The sequence below is a fragment of the Lynx canadensis genome, chromosome E3, assembly GCF_007474595.2.
Source record: "Lynx canadensis isolate LIC74 chromosome E3, mLynCan4.pri.v2, whole genome shotgun sequence".
Classification (NCBI taxonomy): Eukaryota; Metazoa; Chordata; class Mammalia; order Carnivora; family Felidae; genus Lynx; species Lynx canadensis.
Genome location: NC_044318.1, coordinates 37,891,233 through 37,904,300, shown reverse-complemented (window position 1 = coordinate 37,904,300; position 13,068 = coordinate 37,891,233). Strand labels below are relative to the sequence as shown.

Genomic DNA, 13,068 nt, shown 5'->3' with positions numbered 1-13,068 from the left:
TGACTTTGCGTGACTCCAGGTGAGAGAGCCTGGGCAAGACAGAACCGCGTCCTTGATTGGGTCACCCCAGGGCCCCCGGGGCCCGTGGTGCTGAGACCACGGTGGACCCCAGAGACACGCTGACCTTGGGGTGACCAGCCCAAACCAGGAAAGCATGAGCCTCTCGGGGCAACGATCATGTTGTCCCCAAAGCACTGCAAAGACGCAAGATGTCCTCTGAGGACACCAGGAACTCATTGCTCATTTAATTTATGCAAAATCCCAGTTCTTTGCAAGTGTTATGTTCTAGAGAACATCACAACGTTGGACAGGAAGGCTGTATGGAGTCTCAGTCCACGAAACCTCAGCACTGAGCCTGCGTCCAGAGAGCGCGGCTTCCGGGAGAAAAGCGCAGTCGCTCGGTGCTCTTCTCCTCCCAGCCGCTCCTTTTCTTCCCTCCTCCTCACCCATCTGGGAGTCTGTCCTTTATCCCTCCGTACAGACTGTTGACATTTTATGGGACTCTCAGCAGGTGAGATTAGAATCTATCCCCTGCCAAAATCTATATCCTTAGTGAATTACAGCTTCTCTTGAAGTGCAGCCCGTGCATAACGTGAGAACTTCACCAACAGATGCTTCCGGCGCCACCTTCCCACCTTTCGTGCCGTCGGGGCCGTTCACTTCACTCGTACCCACGTTACAAGTCCCGAGAAAACGCGGCTCTTGTAGCTTTAAACAGTCAACTCTATTTGAGAGTGAGTCAAAATAAGGAAAGAAATAGATCTACCTTCATTTGAACCGTGTCTGGAAATCATTTCTCCGCATAGACGTGCGGTTTGGGTGTCCACTGGACAGCACATTCCCCCAGCATCTCTCGTAGTCCGGGTCTGCTAGTAATGAATTCTCTCCATTTTCGTCTTCCGGAAGACATCTTTGTGATGCTTCCACAGGACAAGAACCCCGGGACGATAGGTTTTCCCATCGGTACTTTAAACATATCATACTCCATTGCCTTCTGGCTCACGAGAAGGCCGTTGCAATTCTCTCCTTCGTGTATCTGTCTGTCCGTATTGAACTTGTCTGGGCATCGGCACCAGCCAAGCCCTCCGTCCTCTGGCCGCTGGCGACTCATTAGGAAGTTTAGCTGAGTTTCCCTTACCCGGCTGTACGGTGTCCCCGATGGTGCTGCCCTGCTGTGTCACCGGTGAGCCGGCCCTCACACTCTGACCCGTCAAGAGGCCTGTCTTTTCTTAATGTTCCAGACCAGCGGGTTGTCCTGTCGACCTCGGCTTTCTGTGGGCTCAAGGAAAGTTAAGATTTTGTAGTTAGTTCAGCTTTTTCTTATTCCTGGATGTGAGGTTCTTCCCAGTTTTCTGCATCCTAGGCACCGCGACCCCCCTGGGCGCTTTTAATCCACAAATGCTGAGTGGGGAACGGGACCGTGGACTTGGTGGCTGGTGGAGGGAGGGTCTGAGGTCTAGCGCAGCCAGGGTCCGGAGCAGATGGGAAGAGAGTGTGACTTGTAGAGCCCAGTTGAGGGGCTTGGGCAAATTTTAGGCGTTTTTATTTCTGCCTAACGAGATGAGCTTTCCAAGAGGAGAATAATGAGAGATCACGGTGATCTTTCAACAGGACCATGTTCTGTTCCCACAGGTTCTGGGCCAGGAGACTGTGGTCTTTGTTTCTTTACCTTGAGCCAAAAGGTCCTTTCAGTTTCTGTGTCTTGTTTCTGAAACAAGCAACCTTCCTTTGCAGAAAGTTGGATGTCACCCCCAGGGTGCTAGTCCCCTCCTTCGAGGCCGCTGGGGTTCTCATCCTCCACCGGCTCGCCAGGTCACATCACTGCCTTTTCCGCAACACTTCTGATTCCCCCATTGCCTACTGTATACGTGATCAACCACTGGGTTTGGCACAGGAGGCGATGCCCAAAGCAACCTAATCCACTTCCTCAGCCACACTGCCCCTGTGCACCCCATGTTTCACCACGCTCACTGTTTTCTCACAGTGCGCCAGAGATTTCATAAACACCAGGCCTTGCGTGCTCCATTTTCCGGGCGGAGAGCGCCTTTCTCAAGGCCCGTCCTTTTGGACCTAGTCCAGATGCCTCCTGACTTGAAGGCTTCTGTGCTTTCCTAGGGCGGAGTCTGCCCCGTGCGTCTCCCGCTCCAGGGAGCGATTTGCCTGTATCCGTCAAATGAGTATCTCCCCTAGAATGTGACTTCCTGGAAGGCAGGCCATTTGGCACGTATATAGCTGGTCAATAACAGAAAGACAGCAAGAGTGGAAAATCTTAAAAATGGTGGTCCCGTAACAGACCAAGAGAGATTTAGCCTCCAAATGAATGAATAATCCATATGGGAAGGGGTGCCTTTTTTTTTTTTTCCGATACGAAGGATAAATGGGCTTGAAACATAGTGGTGTCTAAAGGGGGAGGGGCTTCTAGATGAAACCTTGCCTGAGTCTCACACGCCAAGTAACCAAAAAAGAAACCAGAGAAAGCTTTCATTAGCTATTTATCTCGGGATTCCTGGGAAAGCGTCACCCGTGGAATGAGATGATCCAGTCCACTTCTCCGCCTATGCCTTAAAGAATTCTCCAGAAGAAAATGAGAAATAGCCTAGTTCTTTTTCTTTGTGATGCCACTATTAGCCTCCAAAAACATTCATCACACTTCGCTCTTCTCGATGGCGTAATTGCCTGTGAATCATGAATGGCAGCTCAGGGTGTCTTTCTCTTCTCTTCTCCCTACTGTGCTCCTGCTGTTTGCCCTGCTGTCCTCCACGACCGCCCCGGAACAGTGCCTACCGCACCCCCACAGAATGTGCAGACGGACGCTGTGAATTCCACAACCATCCAGTTCCTGTGGAACCCTCCACCTCAGCAGTTCATCAATGGCATCAACCAGGGATACAAGGTACCTGGACCTAGCTCAGAACCCTGGGTGGCTGTCGTGCTGTGTTCTGGTCTTGTGGGCTGCCCACCCCTCATCTCATCAAGAACCCATTGCACCAAGCTACAGTGTATGTCGACCTTGGTCGGGGCTGGGGGGTGGTCAGCATTTATCCAAGGTCTTATCACTTCTACTGGTTCAGGAACTCAAATTGTTAGTTTTCAAGAGGACGTTTCAGATGCAACAGAGTAATTTCTTTTGAAAAAAGCCATTCGTTTTAAAATTACCAGTGGAAAACCTATCTCGATTGATTAGAATCAGCATTTGTACAAACCACTTCTTCCCGGCAAGGAGTCCTCTCGGAAGAACAAAGGGCACTGGACGCAAGTGAATGATATTTCTATCAAGTAAGGGCATTTATTCCTTCCCCCTCTGGATTTAAGGGAGAGTTCTGTTTATAGAACCGAGACCAGAGAATTTAGGACACCTACCTGGACTGAAGTAGAGACACAGACCGATCCCCACCATCCAACCTCCTTCTGTCCTTAGCTACCAGAATATATTACCTTCACAGGTGTATTTGGACATAACCTCCCAAAGTATAGTTCATCTTGCCGACTAGATCAGCTTCTAGCTGGCCCGGGGTCCTGTGTTAATTTTACCTACAACGTATTCACAGGTGTTCTGCATTAGAAGGTAGACTTACGGAAGATCTTCATGGGGAAGGGACTCCACCTAGTCCGCTCGAATTCTTGGTAATCTCAGATTCGGAGGGTATTGGTTCCTTAGACACATGGTTCCCTTTTTTTCCCCACTTGGATTCAACTTACAAAAACACTTTTTGGTTTTCACTACGTGGCAGATGTAGCTAGAAATTTGTCCTGCCTTTTCTTTTTTTTTTCTTTTTTTTTTATTTTCTTTTTTCTCTTCTTTTCTTTTCTTTTTGATTCCCCAGAAGAATCTACAGTCAGAAGCTTTTTTGAAAGAAAATCATAATGATCAGATCAACCAAGATGATTTTGCCTCCTTGGCTTTCCTGTCAGGTCTTATTGGCAAGACCAGAGCGTTCATTCGATGGCTCGACGTCGGTTTGATCTCTATAAATACGCTTTGTGTCCTGAGGCAGGTCAGCCTTCAGACCTGATTAGCCCTGCAAATGTTTGGCGTCACAGGAATTAGAAGTCCCACTCATACATGATGTTGCCCGCATGTGAAAACAACATCCCTTAGAATATGTAGATGCACTATTTTTCTTTAAAACTGTAATCAACCTCCTAAAATTCTTTTCAGAAAAGCAGTGTGACATAAATCACAAATAATTAAGATTCATTCCCACTGAATCAGGGGGTTTCTTTTTGAGCCAGAGTAGGTGACTATCTGGAAATAATATTTGTGTCCGTGTCTCGTTGTACTAAGTTGAAGAAAGATGGTGTCGTCTTTATTGCTTAGTGTCTGAAAACACGTACATCCCGCATCATCTTTAAGTGAAGCGTAAGTGAAAGTTTGAGGAATGTCGGTTATTTCAAATTGAGTTAAAGTAGAGATTTTATTTATATGGACATGTATCAAATACATACAAATATATGATCTCAACAATCTACGAGATGTCTCTTAAAGTCAGTATGTTTAAGTGGGACTCTAAAACATTAGACTTACAGAGTTTCTTGATGGTGACGTGGCTTTCTTTGAAGTTACGTCAACCACAAAATAAGATTCTGATACAGACTTGAGAATGAAGACATACAATTAAAAAGGATTTCTTTCTCACCCTGTCCTGTCCCAGCTTCTGGCATGGCCCGCAGAGATCCCGGAGGCCTTCACTGTGGTCACCATTGCGCCAGATTTCCATGGAGCCCACCACGGGTATATAACGAACCTGAAGAAGTTCACTGCCTACTTCACATCAGTTCTGTGTTTCACCACTCCGGGGGACGGGCCTCCAAGCACACCTCAGCTCGTACGGACTCATGAGGACAGTGAGTACCCATCTGTCGTGGTCGCACCAGCAGCCAAAGTCAGCCCTCCAGGAGGCCCGGCCGCTGTCTCGTCCAGCGCTGGGCGGGGCCCACGGAGGGTCATCAGGAACCTCCATGTCCTCAGTGTTCAGGGTGCATGTGCTCTAGGGAGATAGTCAGTGGAAAGTAATGGTAATGAGTGGTGGAAGGCGGTCCCTGGGATTGGGAGCCTGGCGGGCGGACAGAGCTCCCATGGTTATACTACTGTTCAGTTGTCTGTTTAATCTTGGTTTGGTGTCAGTATCTGTGATTTTCACGTGTGTGGATGTCACACTCCTGGCGGTAGTCCCTTCTTCCATGGCTGCAGGATATGTCATTGTGTTCCTTGTTCATTTATGATAGTGGTGTTCTCCTTTTATATTTCTGTCATTCTTCCTAGAGATTTATCAATTTTGTTGATTTTTTTCTTGAGGAACCAACTTCTTGTTTCATCGAGTTTTCTCTAATTTTTTCCTATTTTTTTTTTCAACGTTTATTTATTTTTGGGACAGAGAGAGACAGAGCATGAACGGGGGAGGGGCAGAGAGAGAGGGAGACACAGAATCGGAAACAGGCTCCAGGCTCCGAGCCATCAGCCCAGAGCCCGACGCGGGGCTCGAACTCACGGACCGTGAGATCGTGACCTGGCTGAAGTCTGACGCTTAACCGACTGCGCCACCCAGGCGCCCCCCTATTTTTGGTTTCGTTGATTTCTGCTGCTAATATTTCCTTCCTTCTGCTTGCTTTGGGTTTATTTTTTGATCTTTTTTTTTTAAATTTCTTGATGTGGGTAAACTGTGGATTTAAACTCATTTCTATTATAAACAGTTGGTGCTATAAATTTTCCTCCCCACGCTGCTTTAGCTGCATCCCACATACTTTGATATATCGTGTTCATATTTTGCTATAGTGTGTTTCATTTTCATTCAGTTCTATGTATTCTTATTCCTTTTGAGACTTCCTCTTTGGCCCACGAATTATTTAGAAGTGTACTATTTAGTTTCCTTGTATTTGGAGATTTTCCTGTTGCCTTTCTGCTACTGATTTCTAGCTAGATTCCATTATGGTCAGAAGGCACACTTTGTACAATTTCAATTCCTTTAAATTCATTGAAGTTTGCTTTATGGCACAGCACATGGTCAGTCTTGGTAAATGTTTCATCGCAAGTGCTTGGAAAGAATAATGTGCATTCTTCTGTGGAACCTGCTTTTCAGCTGCAAATGTTATGCAGCCCTCCCCCCCCCCCCCCCCCCCGCCCTCAGAGTTTAGGATTAAAGGAGAACGTTGATCGCGTTTAGCTCTTTCATTTAAAAAAAGGATGTGTGCCTATCTCATCAAGTCTTGTTTGTACTGTAATTATATCATAATTAAAGGCTGATTGACTGGTTCATTCATCCATCTGTCCCACACAGAAACAAGTCTGCACACTTAACATTCACGTGTCTGTGGAATGCCCACCATGTGCGAGGTAGCCAGCTGGGTGTCGCAAGGGTTACAAAGATAAGTCAGCACAGCCTCTGCCTTTGGAGCTTACGGCCTAATAGGACATGAGGGACGTGGCTGAGGCCAGTGCCACTGAGGAGGGAGGTCTGGGGAAGGGGCTGCAGGTGCCTAGCAAAGAGGGACAGAAAATAGGTGGGGTGTGGGGTAAGTCTTGTGGAGGAGGTGACAGTTTGACAGCTGAGCTTCTCACGCAGAGAATGGCTGAGGCCACTCCAGGGAGGAGAAATAGAACCGACAGTGGTAAGGAGAGTGTGCGAGCGTGACAGGGTATGACGTGTTGGGTGTGGCTGCAGTGCAGCACGGGGCAGGGGTGGCGGAGGGAATGAGCTGGGAAAACTAGCTGGGGGCTGACCCAGAAGAGTCTCGACCGCTAAGTTCAGGCACTTGGACAAAGACATTCTGGGTATTGGGGAACCACAGGAGGTTCTCCATCAGGGGTGCTATTTGAACAGATCTGTAGTTCTAGAAGCTCTGTCTGGGGGTTTTGTGATGGTTGGACTGGAGGTATGGGTGAAGGATGCTGGGAAGAAGGCACGAAATTACAAGAGCCCACCTCCAGGCTGTGGAGACCAGGGGCAATGGATCCTGAAGACGTGTCACGGGGAGTTTGGGTGCTCATTAATACAGGGGGACTCGTTAATAGAGGGGTGGAAAGAATCACCCAGGATGGCCTAACATGCTGAGTTTATGTGACTGTCGATGAAGAAGCCAGCAGTGAAGATGTGGAAAAGTGGTCTGGGGTGAGGACGCGGGGCTGGACTGGGACACACCGGGTGTGCAGTGGCTGTGGGGCATCTGGGCCCATGTGGCCGATGGGCAGCGGAGGGGCATCTGAAGTGGACTGGGGAGGGCTGGCAGTTCGCAATTGTGACCTTACTTTCCGAGAAAGAGTTAGGGAACGTAACTGAATATGTGGTCTATGCACAGATGGAAACATTTGAAATCAGTTCTACCCCAGAGTGTCTGTGCTGCAAGATCCCAGGCAGTTAAAGCCACCTAAGCACATGAAGTCACTCTAAGGATCGGGTGGGCAGATTGTGGGGCGGGGGTTAAAACAAGGGGGAAGCCACTGGGCTCTAGCCCAGTCACGCGGGACCTGTAGGTTTGGGGACTGAGGGTACAGAGGGGACACGCAGGGGACCCGTGTGGGGTCTCAGAGAAGGAGGCAGCCTTGCCTGGATGAAGGGTACTTTCTGCACTCGTGTAGGAAAGCACAGCCCCCTCACGTGTGTAGACAGGGTGGGGGGGGAGCTAGCGGGGGACACGCTTGACGAGAATCCCCCTTGTAGCTCTCCATTATGTGCGCGTTTCCATTCTTTGGCAGAAGAGGCAAGGCATTGTCTCTGCTCAAGCCGCAGCCAGGTCCAGCTGGGTAGCAGACCTCTCTTCCCAGAGAATATTCATTAAAAACACAAAGTGGTGGGGGTGCCTGGGGGGCTCAGTCGGTTGGGCATCCGACTTTGGCTCAGGTCACGATCTCATGGTTCACAAGTTCACGCCCCGCGTCGGGCTCTGTGCCGACAGCTCGGAGCCTGGAGCTGCTTCGGGTTCTGTGTCTCCCTCTCTCTCTGCCCCTCCCCCCTCATGCTCTGTCTCTCTCAAAAATAAATTTAAAAACATTTTTAAAAACCCACAAAGTGGCAGAAGATGACTCCTTTCAAACAAGAGAGAAAATTCCTGGCTCGATTCTTCACTAAAAAAAAAAAAGAAAGAAAGCCCAATTGTTGCTGGTTAGTGGACAGAAATGGCGGGGAAACATCCCATTAAGCTCTGTGGCCAGGAAATAGAACACAAAATGCACTTAGACCCACCATTAGTAGGTAAAATAAAAATTGGACATTTCTTTCTTGGGAATTGAGAAAACTGGAAGTGATATCATCTTTTGAGAGTTTTTTAACGGAGTCTCAATTTTCGGGGGGGAGGCAGGCAAGGAGCCTGTTTTTCCTATTCAGAATGTGGACTGTCTCACGGAAAGGTGGCGGTCAGGTGCTAGCTTGGCCCCATGGGGGCCGTAGGGACGGCCTCCCTTGCTCTCTGGCTGACGGCACCTCCCTTAGCTCAGCAGCCAGCAGGCCCCCTTCCACAAAGCTCCCACGCGATGGGAACTTGGGGGCTGGGGAGGGGAGGGTGGGCAACACAGTAAAGAGGAAACAGAATATAAATTTTAAGCCCAGACATTGCCAGCTGCTTCCAGCGGAGCTGGAGGACAGCATATTTGGGCAGGAATCCAAGAAGCAGAAACACTGAGAATATAAAAGGAGCAAAAAGCTTTCTTTGCTGCTCTATCGATTGAAAAAAAAAGAAGTCAGTTCAAAAATCCATCAGAACGTCTTTCTGGAAACTCAAAACTGGAGGAAGATGAGCGCATTTCGACAACCGTTCTATTTTACCGTCTTCCCTGCTCAGAGAGTGGCATTTGTCAGTGTTTGAGCTTATCCGTAAAAAGTCTTTTGAAAGTTCCACCCAGATAAGTGTATCTGCCGAGGCTGTTGCCATTTTTCTTTTTTTTTTTTTTCAAATTACAAGTTGTGTTAGGAAGCTTTGTCCAGGTACCAGCCGAGCACCGCGTTCTGAATCCGCCGTCTGCAACCGAGGCTGGCCATAGCCGGCATGGGGGTGAGGCTTCTCCGAAGGAAGCCTCCTCTGCTCTCTGGCCGGACGGCCAACACGCATCACCCATGACTTCGCGCTCTCCTATTTTAAGCTTGACATACTGCACTGTGTTATTACTAGAAAGATCTCGGTGTGGCACGTTCGGGGTCTGACTGGAGGAGCCATGTGGGGCAGAGAGCTCAGTAGGAACCGGCTTTCCCCCCCGCCCCGGGGGTGGGGGCCTGTGCTGGGGGACTGGCTTCCTCAGCTCCTCCCGGCTCCCCTCCTGTTTCTCCGGGCCTTGCGTGCCACAGCCCCTGCAGAGCGGGCGAGGGGTCCCTGGCCCTGAGGGTCCGTGACCATGGATTTTTCACCTCACGCTGGGCTCCGGGACTTCTTGTCTGGGTGCCTCTCACAAATGACTGTCGGGATACTAGGACAACACAGAGCTGAGAATAGCGGCCGGTGTCAGGCAGCATTTCTGTGCCAGGGCCCTGCAAGCTGCTCTCCTTGTTTTATTCAGCTTTATTCTCACATTTGCCTGGCCCAGGGAGTTATTTTTATTGTCCCCGTTGTGCAGAGCAGCAAACGAAGACTAGAGAGTGTGAGGAACTGCGTCGGGGATGGGCCTTGAGTCCAGTCGGCTGCTCGTTAAGCCGCTGTTCCACCCCGCGACCCTCTGGTGTCAGGAGAACGGCTGCACAGGGCAGGGCCCCTCACAGGCCGGACGCCCGGGTGCCAGGGGCTGCTTGTCGGGACCCAGCCAGCCTGGTGGTTCTCATTAGATCAGATCGAGGAGAAGGAGAGTGAAGTGTGGCATTCTCCCTCGGCCCGTTGCTTGGGTTCTCGGCGTGGCTGGGACGAAACTGAGCAAAATAATTTACGTGCCCAGAGCCCGGACACCTTCCACCTCGAAATCCCTCACCCCCGCAGGATTTGTACTGGCGTTTCCTTCGGCTCTGGCCTGCGGGCTGCCCTTGCCGGGTTAGAACTTTCCACACAAATCTGACCCAAAGAGAAGGGACTCTTGTGCTAACAGGCGACTTTGTTTTTAACTTATTTTTAGAACCAGGAGCTGTGGGACATCTGAGTTTCACGGAGATTCTGGACACATCCCTCAAGGTCAGCTGGCAGGAGCCTCTGGAAAAAAATGGCGTTATTACAGGTTAGTGTCCCTGTCTTCTGAAAAAGGAAATGCAGACTGTGTCCCAGCAAGGAGATGGCCTGGCCATAACCCGCACAGCCCTCCGGGTAGAGGTGCACTGGCGGCCTCTTTGGGTAGCGGACGTGTCCACCTGGCCATCGGCAGAGGGCAGAGGGCTTGGTCGCCACGCCCGAGATCATGCCCCTGGGGCCCCACCTCCTTTGGGGTATTTCTCTGTGGGCCACAGCTTTCGAGTCAGAGGCCAGGCCTCCTTGCGTTCTCTTAACGAACCTCTAGAGGCTTTGATCCGGGGGAATCGGCATTTTGTGGCACATCCCTTCACACACACCGTCCCCCTCGATTCTCGAGGTGATGCGGCAAAGTAGGTGCCAATATCATGACGGATTCTCAGAGGACGCTGAGGCCCAGAGGGCCCTCCTTCAGCAGGCATGCACCAGACGTCCACTGTGTGCAGACCCTCTACTAAAACGCTGCTATCCGGCAGCAGCCAGGGCCCCGGGAGCCCCACGGGGAGGTCTGGGTGTCCTGGCTCAGGCTCCTTGCCCCTGGCCCCCCGTACAGGGCCTTCGGGGGACCCCAGCTGACAGGGGCAGCCAGCCTGCCCCGCCCTCAGACAGGCTCCTCTCTGACTTCAGGCGTCTCTGGGGAGCGGTTTGTCTTTTGTAGGGCTTTGATGATTTTTTTCGTATAGAAGAGGCTTCACCTTTTAGGTTCAGGCTTAATTTAAATCTTGGCTTGAAAAAACAGTTCTGGGTTTGGTTAACAGCCATGCAGGCTTCGGCCTCAGGTAAAGATGGAAAGGACCGTGTCCCACTGTTTCAGGGGCTCTGAGGGCTTCAGTTCACCTCTCAGACCCTCCGTTTCTTTGTCTGGACAGTGGTTCAGCCCTCGTGGGGCCGTAGGGAGGAGGCCCCGGGCGGCCGCGCGCAGCACCATCCAAAGCTGCGGCCGCCACCGGCCCCTTCCGTTTACTGAGCGCTTTGTGAAATGTTAAGCCAGCCACTCGTGTCCCCACAGCGCGGCCACGCGCCCTGGGACTCTGCCTGCAGCATCTCCTGTCATGTCTGGGGCTCCTGCCTCGGCCCTCTAAGCCTGGACCCTGAGGCCTCAGGGGGACCCAGCTCCTGAGCGAGTGGTGTCCATCCTTCCTGTGCATCTGTGACAAACCTGTCCCTCAGCGGATAATTCTGACGAACCTGGAGCGCGTTGCCCCTTAGCGGATAATTCTGTAGCCTGACCGCCTGCAGAAGCCCACGGAGGCCCTCCTGTGCCCGACACTCCAGAAGCCCGCTCATGCTAGCCGTGCATTGGAGAGACCAGGAGTGACGTCCGTCCCCGCTGCCCGGCCTCGGGGCCACGTCCTAGACAGCAGCAGTGGCGACCCCGGGCACTTACCACAGGCAGGCACCTCAGCATTGCAGGATCCTGTTTAGTTTGGAACAAGCACACAGAGCACCTCTTACAACCCCTGTCTGAGACCCTGGTGTCGACGTCCCAGGGTCACGTGGCCGGCACGGGGGGACAAGTGTCTGTGTTCTAGCCTCTCCCTCCTCAGTGTGACGGCGGTGGGGTTCACACCATGTTCCTAACCCCGACCCGGGGCTCCCGTCTTCCTGGGGTCATGGGCTCCCACCAAGTGTCTCCACACACCTGGCAGCTCTCTGGATGAGGTCACTTGGTGCAAAAAACTTAATTATATGCAAACAACTCAACAGCTGAATTTGAAATTAATGGAAGCCTACCTGCCTCTGTATCGCCGACACCACCAGAAACCCAGCTCTGCAAAGACAGGATGTGGGCAAAGGCATGCGGCATGCCGTGGTCCTGAAATTGAGAACCGTGGTCCCCTGTGGACACAGGTGGGAGGCACCCAGCATCACTGTGTCCTCGCGCTGTTTCTGGGGCTCCAGGCAGTGTCCCGGGTGCCCTAAGGCATAGCCTGGGGACTGCCTTCCTACCCTAAATTCCTCTGTTCCCTTCTGTTAGTCGGGAAACTTCCTGGTGCCAACCTCTCCTGCTTGTCCACAAAACACTACCTTGTCTCCTGAGCTCGGCCAGAGGCCCCTATAGACCGGTGTGCTTAGACCACGTCCCAGAGGGCACACAGGCCCCGATGCGGCCTCTAACCCTGACTTTCGACCAGGGTACATCTGTGGGTCTGGTTCTGCCCTCGGAGCTAACGTTTTGAAATGCCTCCTGTCAGCAACGTTGTCACTCCAGGAAAAGGGAAGAGTCACTATTGAAATTGGACAGCAGGGCCCAGATCCGTTGTGTATCCGGCAGTCCCCTCAGCATCCATCAGATCGCAGGTGTGACTGCGAAACGACAAAGGCCTCCTGCTGCCTGGAGCGAAGAAACTGAACAGAGTGTGGGTGGGCAGAGCAGGACCTCGTAGACAGCAGCAGCCGGTGTAGGTGAACTTTGTTTTCTGCCACACAGAGGGAGGAAAAAGCAAAGCAAGCAGGGCCGGGGAGAAGCGCACAGAGGACGACTGCCCTCGGAAGCAAAGGGCGTCCGGCTCAGATCCCTCAGGGTCGGCTCCAGTCCTGTGGCCGGAACGAGGCTGTGCTCAGCGCCGACTTCAGAGGCGAGGTGTCCACATCTCTGTGCTTGGGCCCTGTGACCACCGTGTCTCAGAAGTCTGGCCAGGGCTCCGTGGTGGACACGTATGGACCCGGAGACTTCCCTTCCGACAGAGACACAGTTGGCCCCCGCCCCGTCCTCTGTGAACGCACCCCACACCTCGCTCCTGGTGTAAATCTTCCGGCGGGCGCACGAAGTCACCAAGCAGAGCCGGCGTCCCCGGCTGACCCGTGGTTGCCAGTACTCGCGATTTACGATCATCTGTTCTCGCCAGCTAATAGGGCTTAACGAACTCATTTTCGTATTTTATTTAAACAAATACCTGTGGTTACACGCAGCAGCCTCGTGTTGTTCAGCACGGA

At 51.8% G+C, this 13,068-nt stretch overlaps 1 protein-coding gene across 1 annotated transcript in view; it reads left to right on the top strand.

Annotated features, from left to right (window-relative positions):
• The first annotated feature begins 296 nt into the window (after nt 1–296).
• Nucleotides 297–13,068, top strand: part of LOC115503970 (protein sidekick-1) — a 157,966-nt gene continuing 145,194 nt past the window's right edge. The window contains exons 1-4 of the mRNA XM_030300555.1: nt 297–511; nt 2,778–2,893; nt 4,653–4,845; nt 10,025–10,123. Coding sequence (XP_030156415.1) covers nt 496–511; nt 2,778–2,893; nt 4,653–4,845; nt 10,025–10,123 — 424 coding nt within the window. The 5' untranslated portion in view covers nt 297–495. The remainder of the gene's footprint in view (nt 512–2,777; nt 2,894–4,652; nt 4,846–10,024; nt 10,124–13,068) is intronic.